Source organism: Lepidochelys kempii, chromosome 1, assembly GCF_965140265.1.
Source record: "Lepidochelys kempii isolate rLepKem1 chromosome 1, rLepKem1.hap2, whole genome shotgun sequence".
Lineage (NCBI taxonomy): Eukaryota > Metazoa > Chordata > Testudines > Cheloniidae > Lepidochelys > Lepidochelys kempii.
This window is the reverse complement of record NC_133256.1, coordinates 32,206,893-32,219,644: the sequence shown is the minus strand read 5'-3', so window position 1 is coordinate 32,219,644 and position 12,752 is coordinate 32,206,893. Positions and strand designations below refer to the sequence as shown.

The window sequence follows — 12,752 nt, the reverse complement described above, 5'->3', positions numbered from 1 at the left end:
GCTTCAAAGGAAAGGGAGTGGGCACCTGACCAAAAGAGCCAATGGGAAGGCTAAAACTTTTTAAAATTGGAGGAAAAGCTTTCTCTTTGTGTTCTGTGGTTGTTCTCCAGAGAGAGGGAACAGAGCAAAGCCAGGGCTCTGTTTTTGCCAAGTATGGAAATTATTATATTATACCTAGAACTATCCAAATATGTAAGTAGAGTAGAAAATGTCTAGAAAGAAGCAATTAGATTTATTTCTTTTATTTTCTGAAAGGCTTGTGGACTCCTCTGTGCTAACCCCAGATGCTTTTGTTTTGCTTGTAACCTTTAAGCTGAACCTCAAGAGAGCTATCTTGATGCTTAATTTTTGTAATTGTTTCTTTTAAGATCTAGCAAAAAAACCAAGTTTCAGATGTATTTTCTTTGTTTTTGTTTTCAATAAAATTTACCTTTTTTAAGAACAGGATTGGATTTTTTGTGTCCTAAGAGGTTTGTGCATATGTTTTTTAATTAGCCGGTGGCAACAGCTGATTTCCTTTGTTTTCTTTCTCAGCTCTTCCCTAGAGAGGGGGTGAAAGGGCTTGAGAGTACCCCACAGGGAGGAATTCCCAAGTGTGCCTTCCTGGGTCCCAAGGGGTTTTTGCATTTGGGTGGTGGCAGCATTTACCAAGCCAAGGTCAGAGAAAGCTGTAACCTTGGGAGTTTAATACAAGCCTGGAGTGGCCAGTATTAATTTTTTAAAAAAGAAAAGGAGTACTTGTGGCACCTTAGAGACTAACAAATTTATTTGAGCATAAGCTTTCGTGAGCTACAGCTCACTTCATCGGATGCATTCAGTGGAAAATACAGTGGGGAGATTTATATACATAGAGAACATGAAACAATGGGTGTTACCATACACACTGTAACCAGAGTGATCACTTAAGGTGAGCAATTACCAGCAGGAGAGCGGGGGGGGGGAACCTTTTGTAGTGATAATCAAGGTGGGCCATTTCCAGCAGTTGACAAGAACGTCCGAGGAACAGTGGGGGGTGGGGGGAATAAACATGGGGAAATAGTTTTACTTCTGTGTAATGACCCATCCAATCCCAGTCTCTATTCAAGCCTAAATTAATTGTATCCAGTTTGCAAATTAATTCCAATTCAGCAGTCTCTCGTTGGAGTCTGTTTTTGAAGTATTTTTTGTTGAAGAATTGCAAATTTTAGGTCTGTAATCAAGTGACCAGAGAGATTGAAGTGTTGCCGGCACCCAGTGCCGAAAGGCAAAACAACAGCAGGGGTTCGTTACCCAGTGTGCTTCACTCAATAATCACAATGGAGTGGAGAAGCAGAAAAGTTTATTTGCAGCTGCAAACAAGGTACAGGGAGAATACAATCTCAAATCCTGCACACCAGAGCAGGTCATTACACACACTTTTATATTCCTTAATGCTACTGCACTACACATCAGCCAATTAACACTTTGCACAAATTCTCTGCCTTCCTTATATGGGTTACAACAATGTTTATTTCCTGCAACCTCTAACAAGCATTCCTAGCAACTTAAACAACCAGCACATTCTGTCTGGCCTTGTAGCTCTCTCTCCTATTACCTTTAACTTGGCGTCAGCAAACCTTACACTATAAGGCATTATCTGCGGCACTGCTATGGGTACCCGCATGGCCCCACAGTATGCCAACATTTTTATGGCTGACTTAGAACAACGCTTCCTCAGCTCTCGTTCCCTAATGCCCCTACTCTACTTGAGCTACATTGATGACATCTTCATTATCTGGACCCATGGAAAAGAAGCCCTTGAGGAATTCCACCATGATTTCAACAATTTCCATCCCACCATCAACCTCAGCCTTGTCCAGTCCACACAAGAGATCCACTTCCTGGACACTATGGTGCTAATAAGTGATGGTCACATAAACACCACCCTATACCGGAAACCTACTGACCGCTATTCCGACCTACATGCCTCCAGTTTTCATCAAGACCACACCACACGATCCATTGTCTACAGCCAAGCTCTACGATACAACCGCATTTGCTCCAACCCCTCAGACAGAGACAAACACCTACAAGATTTCTATCAAGCATTCTTACAACTACAATACCCACCTGCGCAAGTGAAGAAACAGACTGGCAGAGACAGAAGAGTACCCAGAAGTCACCTACTACAGGACAGGCCCAACAAAGAAAATAACAGAACGCCACTAGCCATCACCTTCAGCCCCCCAACTAAAACCTCTCCAACGCATCATCAAGGATCTACAACCTATCCTGAAGGACGACCCATCACTCTCACAGATCTTGGGAGACAGGCCAGTCCTTGCTTAAAGACAGCCCCCCAACCTGAAGCAAATACTCCCCAGCAACCACACACCACACAACAAAAACACTAACCCAGGAACCTATCGTTGCAACAAAGCCCGTTGTCAACTGTGTCCACATATCTATTCGGGGACACCATCATAGGGCCTAATCACATCAGCCACACTATCAGAGGCTCGTTCACCTGCACATCTACCAATGTGATATATGCCATCATGTGCCAGCAATGCCCCTCTGCCATGTAATGCCCCTCTGCCATTGGTCAAACTGGACAGTCTCTACATAAAAGAATAAATGGACACAAATCAGACATCAAGAATTATAACATTCATAAACCAGCCGGAGAACACTTCAATCTCTCTGGTCACGCGATTACAGACATGAAAGTTGCAATTCTTCAACAAAAAATACTTCAAAAACAGACTCCAACGAGAGACTGCTGAATTGGAATTAATTTGCAAACTGGATACAATTAATTTAGGCTTGAATAGAGACTGGGATTGGATGGGTCATTACACAAAGTAAAACTATTTCCCCATGTTTATTCCCCCCACCCCCCACTGTTCCTCGGACATTCTTGTCAACTGCTGGAAATGGCCCACCTTGATTATCACTACAAAAGGTTCCCCCCCCCGCTCTCCTGCTGGTAATTGCTCACCTTAAGTGATCACTCTGGTTACAGTGTGTATGGTAACACCCATTGTTTCATGTTCTCTATGTATATAAATCTCCCCACTGTATTTTCCACTGAATGCATCCGATGAAGTGAGCTGTAGCTCACGAAAGCTTATGCTCAAATAAATTTGTTAGTCTCTAAGGTGCCACAAGTACTCCTTTTCTTTTTGAGAATACAGACTAACACGGCTGCTACTCTGAAACCTATTAATTTTTAGAATCCTTGTGGGCCCCCACCTTCTGCACTCGAAGTGTCAGAGTGGGGAATCAGCCTTGAAACATGGTCAAACCAATGGGCTAGGAAAATTCTCTTTGTAGCAGCTTTCTAAATGGATATGAGTGGGGCAAGATCACATTTGTTAAGACCTAAGAAGAGCAGGATGTTGCAATAATCAAGGCATAGATGACCAGAGCTTGGATGGGAATGTTAACTGTGTGGATGTTCAAATCCCTGTTCCAATAAATATTTATACAAAGTGGAACAGCTTCAATAGGACAAATTGAGTCTCACCTGCCAATAGCCCAGTTGTTAAAGCACTCAGCTGGGAACTGAGACACCTAGGTTCAAGCTCTTGGTTTGAATCAGACAAATTGGAAACTTGGACCTGGACTTCCTATAAGCAAAGTAAATGGCTTAACCACCCAGCTATTCAAGGGAAGGGGGAGGGGGGGTTCTCTCTTTGCAAGTAGGATCAAAACTGGTCTGTTACAGCAAAACGATTCCATTTTGATGAATCTTCATTTTAGATTAAAACCTTGAATAAAAAATTTCACAATCACCTCCAGTATTTACTGTCTTCAAATGGTTGCACAATCAGATGGTATTAGTTAACTTGTATTGTGTCACTCCATCTTGTGTTATATGATATCTGTTGCTAATTAAAGCCTTTTAAACCGTGAGTCATTCTACAGCAGACTTTATGAAACACCCTATTAACCATATAAACTGAGAAGCCTGAAAGACACATATACCAAAAGTAGTGCCTGACTCTTGCTACGCTAAGGCAGAAATGAGGATAAGAATGAAGAGCCTTCCATTTTCACTGTTTCTATATGTGGCATTTTCTTATGCTTTTCCTGTGCTTCCAGAAAAAAACAATGAGGGAGAAAATATGCAGCTTGTACAGGTAACTTCATTTTCTGAATCTAAGATGTGCTGAGCCATTTCCTTTTAGATTTTAAAGCAGCTGCATGTTTGAATTGGTCAAGACATTGTTATCCCATGACAATTCCCTACCCAACCATGCACAGCTCTCGTAAGCACACTTTGCTAAAACAGATAAAAATAAGTAGGAATTGTCAAGTGATTAAAAAAATGGAAAGTGTGGTCTGTTTCTATTTAGCCAGATTCCTAAGACAAATAGCTGCTGGAGCACATGGAAATTGAGGATGAAAGCATAGTGTACAAATAATAGTGGTCCTAAGGTAATTTTTTTAAGATCTAAAAAAAAGGTTGTGGAATTCATTCATTTATTTATGTATTTCTTGTCAGGAGTATCTAGAGAAATTTTATGAGCTTCAACCAGATCCAGAGCATCTAGCATGGAGAAGGAGCACTAGCCCCATGGTTGAAAAGATCCAAAAAATGCAAGAATTTTTTGGATTGGAAGTGACCGGGAAGCCAGATCCTGAGACTTTGGAAGTGATGCAGAAGCCCAGGTGTGGAGTTCCTGATGTCGGACAGTATGGTTTCATTCTCCCAGGATGGAAAAAAACCAAATTGACATACAGGTAATATCTATGTAATTTTTTCTTGTGTTTAAAATGTGGTTCTCATCTGAAAAGGAGCTCAAAAGTTATCTTGTGGACATCCTTATTTATTTTCTTTTAAAAAGCTCTCCTAGCAAGTGTGCTCGGTTAACACAAACAAAAATTTGTCAGTTTTTCCCTGCCAGTCATGCAAATATACCCTGGGCTCTGGGAGTCTAGCTGGGTACTTTACCTCTCTGACATAATTTCTAGTCAAGATTCTGTAGGCCAACCATGAGTCTCACTTATGTTCGTTACACCCCTGTTGTCTTCAAATGATGTCATCAATGGCAACTTAATGTGTCTCCAGAGTCAGTCGATATGACTTTCAGTGTGCCCAAGGAGAAGATCTGTTGAACAGCAGCCATTTTGTCAGGGTATTATTTAAGAGGACAGATATATATGATAGAACATTGGTATTATAAATATTAGAGATGGAAAAGACGAGTTATTGCATTCCTGGCACACAGAAACCAAAGTGAGTTTTGAATGCTCAAGGATCATCGGTCAGGCCTCCTTTTGTATCTTCTAGTACAATATGCTATCATTGCTGGATAAACTCTCTAGATAAACCATAAGTATTATTATTGCAGCATATGCATTTGTTTCTTTATTCCTACAGAATTGTGAACTACACTCCAGATATGACACAAACTGATGTGGATAAAGCAATCCAGAAGGCATTTAAAGTGTGGAGCACTGTGTCCCCACTGACTTTCACTCGGATTTATAAAGGGATAGCAGATATAATGATTGCTTTTGGGACTGGAGGTACTGTAATAATTGTATGGAACTTGTAAGATGAATTTATATTGTTATCTACAGCAATGATATGGAACTCTAATTTTTTTTCAACAAATTCCTGTTTAGCTCATGGTCACTGTCCCCGTTATTTTGATGGACCCCTTGGTGTTCTTGGCCATGCTTTTCCACCTGGCAATGGTATTGGAGGGGATGTCCACTTTGATGAAGATGAACACTGGACAGAAGGCTCTGCTGGTAGGTCCAGATCTCCTGTACTATGTGTTAATGATATCTTGATGTTGTTTAGAGGAAGGAATGCCCTGAGATAAAGGACCCTTTTGTAGTACAATGTTAATGTTAAAAATAATTAGGATATTAAAGATCATCTTCAAATGTCTTTCACAGTCTTGCTTGAAAAAAGATTGTAGAGGAAGAGTACATACTTCTCCTGAGCAACCTGGTTTGTTTAGATTCAGGTATCCACAGTGACTGACTGAAGATATACAAATTTGGCCTTGTCTATACTATAGGATGGAACCAGTGGTAAATGTACCAAATGGCACAGCACTGTCTGAAGCACCAGCAGTATAGTGTGTCCTTGTTAATGCTGTAGCAATAGGGCTATTGCAGTTTTGCCCCATGTCCACACTAGAGCTGTAGTACACTTCTGCAGTACCTCTCACACAGTTTCCAGCACAGCTCCCTCAAGTGGTGGTTTGTGGGATATTTCAAAAAGCTTTTTGGAATTCCCTGGGGAACCATAGGAAATTGTGAAAGAGGTCAAACTCCCAGAATCCTCTGGAGGAACTCACATTAATCCTCCGGTTCCAATACAATTTCCTAGTCCTTTTCTTATGTTCCACACTGGCAGAGGAAGGACTTGAATCCAGGTCTCTCAAATCTAAGGTAAGTGTCCAAACCACTGGGCTATTGAATATTCAAGGATGGCCCACTCCACTCTCTTTTCCCTCTCTCTCTTCTTCCATTCCTTCCCCCCAGTGAAAAGTTTCAGAAAGTCTTGGTTTCATTCCTCAATGGAACAAAAAGAAATGTCCAAACCTCATATTTTGTTTGCAAAATGGAATTATTGTTTTCTAGCCAGCCATACTCAGGAGATCTAGGTTCAATTCACTGCTCTGCCACAGACTTGTGATATTGGCAAGTCACTTGACAACTCTGGACCTCAGTTTTTTGTCTTTGAAGGAGAGATAATAATTCTTCCTTGCCTTACAAGGGGTTTGTGAAGCTAAATCTATTAATGTCTGTGAGGCGCTCAGATACTACACTGATAACTATAAAGTATCAAGATAACTATCTGAGCTAATCTAATTTCTCCTGTTTGTTGAGCTGACATTAAATCAGGGCTACCTTTGTCTGATGAGTTTTATTAGGGGATATTTTAAATAAACCATAGACCTAGAAAAAAATCTATTTATAAAAGGGAAAACGTCCAGTCAGCACTATTTTTTTTTTATATTTCCTGCCCAAACTGTGTATACCATGTGTGCAAGGAAGAAAGTCCCATAGAACAACAATTCAGTGCCTCAGGCATAAATATGAGTATTCTTCTTGTTCTAGCCCTCCTGCTCTTGATAGGTCTGAATCACCAGACAGTCAGGGGTAGGTAAACTGGAAAGCCTTTCCTGGCAATTCATCAAAACTGCTCTCATGCTCGCCTCTAGCTAACTACTCACTCAGCTCACCTAGTTTCAACAACAACAGGAAAGAGCCAAACAGGCACGCCTTTCTTGACTCTGGAAGAACATCACCTTCAGGGCTCAAATTCTCATATACGATTTCCTGGAGCCCCCTACACTCCTCCCATTCAGGGCTCCAGGTTTCAGCTGCGGGGTCGGGGAGTCTCAGGGCTATAGCCCTATGGGGCACGCTGGGACTTGGGGCTTCAGCCCCTTGGGTTGCACCAGGGCTCGCTCCACAGGTTTGAAAATATTTGCTGGAGCTCCACTCTGGACAGCTCTAGCTGAATTTAAGCCCTGACTACCTTGTTTATATAACGTTTCATGCTATATCCCACCACCAGTGGTTTGAGGTATAGTCTGTGATGGCTGTAGAACCACTAAGATCCTCTGTAGCACTTGTGTGTTGAGCAGTCAGCTGGACTTCTCAGTTGCAGTCCTGTAGACAAAAATACATCTAAACTGTCTTGCACCTATGCTTTTTTTAGGGTTCAACTTGTTTCTTGTCGCTGCCCACGAGTTTGGCCACGCATTGGGTCTCTCACATTCCACTGACCGTGGAGCCTTGATGTTCCCAAATTATGCCTACATCAACCCCACTGAATTCCCACTGTCCCCGGATGACATTAGTGGCATACAGGCCATTTACGGTGAGTAGAATCCATCTCCTCAAAAAATCAGAAACAAACAATATCTCAGACAAAGTGAAATAATTTTTAACTAATTATATTTCAATATTGTCCTCTTGTGTGTGAAATACATGACTATCCCACACATTTTGGTACATTCTTTTTAAACTGCTTTCCCTAGGACCCTCACCTAACACCCCGGATAAGCCAGCCAGACCCGCATCACCTAAAACCTGTGACCCTATGGTGTCTTTCGATGCTATCACTACACTGCGCAGAGAAGTCATGTTTTTTAAAGACAGGTAAACCCAGTCCCTCTTCAATTGACATTAACCTTTGTTTGGACATTTCTTTTACGTTATTTCTTAATGACTGAATGCAACAACATACTCCAGTGATAAGCACCATAGAAAGAAAGAAAGAAAGAAAGAAAGAAAGAAAGAAAGAAAGAAAGAAAGAAAGAAAGAAAGAAAGAAAGAAAGAAAGAAAGAAAGAAAGATTTCAAAATTAATTACCCACAGAAATAAGAGATGTTTTATTGTTAACAGTGAAGCTATTTACAAACTCGCCTACATTTATAGTAGATGTCAAGTGAGTCCTCTGGCAAGAGTTGCCTTGTCTTTCCCAGAAAATATCTCAGGTCCAGCAAAGGTCTATGATTCATTCCAAAATAAGCAGATGGTCAGATTGAGTTGTGAGATAAGTAAATGCTACCATCATTTGCAAAGGAATGGTTATGTTCTGTAATACCTCTTGGGGCCAAATTCAGTTCTCAGTTATACCTGTACAAGCCCACAATCAGTGGGAACTCATAAGTTAGCAGATCAGAATCAGACTCATTATTTTGTGTATCCTGGATCCTCTAGCTGATTCTTTCATGTGTTAGACTGTGGCACAGAAACTACCTAATCCCTCATCTAGCCCTAATTTATATTCTTAGTCAGTCAACAGCAAGGGTGGACTGGTCAGTCACCAAAAGGGGTTTCTACAAGTAGCTGATATATTTGGATATTTGACTGCAGCAAGTGACAGAATTTTCTTTCCCAGTATGGCCAATGTTTTACTTTCTAGCATGGTGAAATCATTGACTGATTAATAGAATGCACATGGTATCCTGCTAGATTCCCTTGACAAGAAAGAGGTTATACGTCCCATCACTGTTTACAGTCTTATGAATATACAGAAATGTACATGGGTTTATTATTTACTGTGAAAATTGTATCATATTTAAATCAGGCACATATGGAGAGTTTATCCTGATAATTCAGAAGTTGAACTTGAATTAATTTCTACATTCTGGCCTTTTCTCCCATCTGGTATTCAAGCTGCTTATGAAAATATTAAAGATCAGATTCTATTTTTCAAAGGTAAAATATGTATGATTTTCTCTAAATTCTTCTTACGTGTAATTTTTGGGAGGAAATTGGAGGAAAGCACGGGGTGTGTAGTGCTTCAATGTGAGTAATACCTATGCCAATGGGAGGATTTTCCCACTGGTGTAGGTAATCCACCTTCCCAAGAGGCCATAGGTAGGTTGATGGAAGAATTCTTCTGTTGACCAAGTGGCTTTCTTCACGGGGGGAGCGAGGGAGTAGCAGGGAGAGGTAAGATTGGTATAGCTACATCTCTCAGTGGTGTGGATGTCTCACACCCCGAGAGACATATTTACACCAGTGTAATTCCCTGTATAGACCTGGCCTGGATAAAATGAACAATTACAGGAAATTTCACCTAGTTTTCCTTATATGTGATTTCCTGAATTCTGCTACTGTGCAGGCCCATGTGTTACTTCCACTAAGCAAATGCACTTGTGTTTGTTTGGCTTGTCAAAAACCACAGGTGAAACATTACAAATCTTGTTGTTGTTTTTAACAGGAAATAATTTCTGGGTTATCAGTGGGTACCAGGTGCTCCCTGGTTATCCTAAGAACATCAACACATTGGGTTTCCCAAGGAGTGTTAAGAAAATTGATGCAGCCGTTTCTAATAAAAACACAGGAACAACAGACTTTTTTGTAGGTGACAAGTATTGGAGGTAAGATCAATGGCTAAATTTTTTTCTTTCTGGTTGACTTCCGTGCAACCTTCATGTGTGCATTTAAATATAAGATTTTCCCTTTAAATATTTAGACAGCTAGGACACTTTATTAAGGAATATATTTTAATTTTCAAGGAAAGTATTTGTTTAAATGACTCCTGAACTGAGAAAAGAATATACCTTTGCTTCTCTTTCAAAGACCGGTTTAACAGGACTGTTAATACAGTACTCTGCATGTAGATTTCTTTTGGTGCACTGTATAAGACAATAAGAGTATTCAAGGAAAATGGTAGATGCCTCAACACTTGGGACTTTTACAAATAAAGTGGACAAAAAACTAGAAAATGTGCTGTACAAAGCAATTATCTGTTGGCAGGGAGATGGACTGGATGATCCAACAGGACTTTACCTACTCTAACTTCTGTACAAATAACAGTACATTGACTCACAGTGTCGGCTTATGTCTATACCATGAGCTGAAGGTGCAATTCCCCTGCTCACGTACGCAGATTCATGGTTAGCGCTTGTTGAACGAGCATGAGTATAAATAGCTGTGTAGTCACAGTAGTATGGTAGGTGCAGCAGAAGCATGGCTTAGCCATGGCCAAACCGTGCTCACCTAATTCACAGGAGTGCCTTTTAGCACGAAATACCAGAGAAATAAGAAACAGGCAGATAAGACAGATAATAAACTAGACATGTGAGTGGCCCATTATGCAGAGTTGGTCACTATTCAGAGGTCCCTGCAATAAGTAAGGAGCATGGATGAGTCAAAGAAGCTTTATCATCATTGTGTATTTCCTTAGTCTGATGAGTCAAGTCAGCCACACAATGTTTGCTGAATTTACAGTTGTCTGTGGTTTCCTATCATTTGTATTTACTGGTTTTGGAAAAAACCCTTGCAATAACATATGCTGCTGTTCTACTGACCTGGTGACAGGGCAAAGGAACATTAGCTGCCCACATAAAAGCTACCATACAGAGTTTTAAAATGTACTATTAATACAGTAATTATTTCAGAACCACAGCCTTCCTCCAAAAATGTCTTATATCCAAAGACAAAACAAATTATTTTCTTTTTGTTTCAGCAGGGAGTGTTCCTAGTTCTTTCTGAACAAAGAACCATTTAGTTCCTCCTTTCACCCGCTAAAGTAAACCCAGTATTATATTAACTGTCCTTCACACCAAGGAGAACTGGGTCCATCAGAACTGACCTTAATTTGACTAGATGGATCATCAAAGAGTGATAAGCCAGTTCCCCCTCTCTCCTCTAAATTTCAAAGCTGAGTATGCTTCCAGGTTACAAGCTATGGACAAAGCTTAAATGCCAAACTTTGTGCCTCCATATGGTAATACATAAATTCACAGCTTTTAGGGCCAGAACAGATCATTAGATCATCTTGTCTCACCTCCTGTATAACACAAGTCATTACATTTCATGCATTTACCCCTGCATTTAGATCAGTAACTTGTGTTTAACTAAAATGCATCTTCTAGAAAGTCATCCAGTCTTGACTTGAAGAGATGGAATATCCACCACTTCTGTTGGCAGTTTGTTTCAATAGCTAATCACCCTCACTGTTAAAAACTTGTGCCTTGGTTTTTTTTAATTTGAATTCGCTTTTCTTCAGCTCCCAGCTAGACACTTCCAGCTCTGCCCCTCAAAGAGTTTGCTCCCATATTAAACACGAGGCCACACTCCTGCAAAGAGTAGATAGGCTCATAGGTTTTAAGGTTAGAAGAGTCCACTGTGATCATGTAGTCTTGAGTTGCTGCATGTGCTTAACTTTGTGCAATGTGGGTAGCCTAATGAAGTCAATTGGTCTACTCACAGTGAATAAAGTTAATCACGTGCTTAAATCTTTGCAGGATTAGGGCTTAAATTCTTGCAAATCCATTCTACCCTGTTATATCATTCAGGTATGAGGAAAGCAGTCAATCCATGGAAAAGGGCTATCCAAGACAGGTAACAGATGATTTTCCAGGAATTGGCAAGAAAGTTGATGCTGTTTTCCAGCATAAAGGTAAGTGGAATGAACTTTAAAGTAAGCAGAATATTTGCACTGTTGTAAATTTCAGGAGGATTAAAAATATTATTAGTCATTATTATATTAGTCACATTATATGCCATTATTATTATTACCTTGCTAAGAGCAGAAAGTAACAAGAGGTTTTCTGTGCATATGGAAGATGGAATTTTGCTATTGTCTCCAGCATTATTTGTTAAAATAGAGCTACAAATGACTTGTACAATCTAATCATACCACTTACTTTTATTTCTAGGATTCTTCTACTTTTTCCGTGGATCAAAGCAATGGGAGTTTGACCCTAATGCTAAGAGAGTTATTCGTGTGATGAAGAGCAATATCTGGTTTAACTGTTAATATGAAACATTATTATATGCAACCTAAGAAAAGAAAGACTAGCTAGCTAGCTTTCTATAAAATCGCACATCACTGTGATATCAAAGAACCTAGTATATTGGAAAGGCAACAGGGCTGTTTTTTCATGAATGTCTACATTTTTTAATTCTCAGTATTGTTCATATTCATTGTATGTCCAATGGTCAAAGTAGAGCTACAGTCTTCGATTTCTTTTCATAACAAAGTATAACATATTCATGTGTGTTTTATACTCTGAATGGACTTCCCACTATTTTGGCAATAAAGTGTTTTATGCTTGGTATTAACTGCTGTTTGCTTCATCTGTTTATGACACTTCACATTTCTAAAACAGAAAAGGTCTGAAGGACTTGACACAAATATGCTGAATATATTTTTAAATTATATATCCCCATCTTTTCATTTTTTCCTTCACAACACCTCCAATCTCCAAGTCATTTGTAGCTCCGTTTTAACGAATAATAATTCTGTCCACATTGCCAAATCTGTCATTCAGGCCCTTATTGTCTTGTGTCTT

General features: G+C 39.9%; 1 protein-coding gene across 1 annotated transcript; it reads left to right on the top strand.

Moving 5' to 3' along the window:
- The first annotated feature begins 3,890 nt into the window (after positions 1-3,890).
- Positions 3,891-12,510, top strand: LOC140909294 (matrix metalloproteinase-27-like). The gene is made up of 10 exons (XM_073338282.1): positions 3,891-4,103; positions 4,469-4,707; positions 5,348-5,496; positions 5,596-5,724; positions 7,655-7,816; positions 7,977-8,097; positions 9,032-9,162; positions 9,671-9,830; positions 11,754-11,857; positions 12,117-12,510. The coding sequence occupies exons 1-10, from the start codon at positions 3,987-3,989 to the stop codon at positions 12,215-12,217; spliced, it is 1,413 nt and encodes a 470-aa protein (XP_073194383.1). The 5' UTR covers positions 3,891-3,986; the 3' UTR covers positions 12,218-12,510.
- The last annotated feature ends 242 nt before the right edge of the window (positions 12,511-12,752 follow it).

What these genes read in the sequence shown, in the direction of transcription:
- LOC140909294 (XM_073338282.1), top strand. Translation starts at nt 3,987, where the DNA reads ATGAGGATAAGAATGAAGAGCCTTCCATTTTCACTGTTTCTATATGTG. An exon ending in CTGGACAGAAGGCTCTGCTG is followed by an intron (nt 5,725 to 7,654) that starts GTAGGTCCAGAT and finishes TGCTTTTTTTAG; the next exon opens with GGTTCAACTTGTTTCTTGTC. An exon ending in TGGCATACAGGCCATTTACG is followed by an intron (nt 7,817 to 7,976) that starts GTGAGTAGAATC and finishes TGCTTTCCCTAG; the next exon opens with GACCCTCACCTAACACCCCG.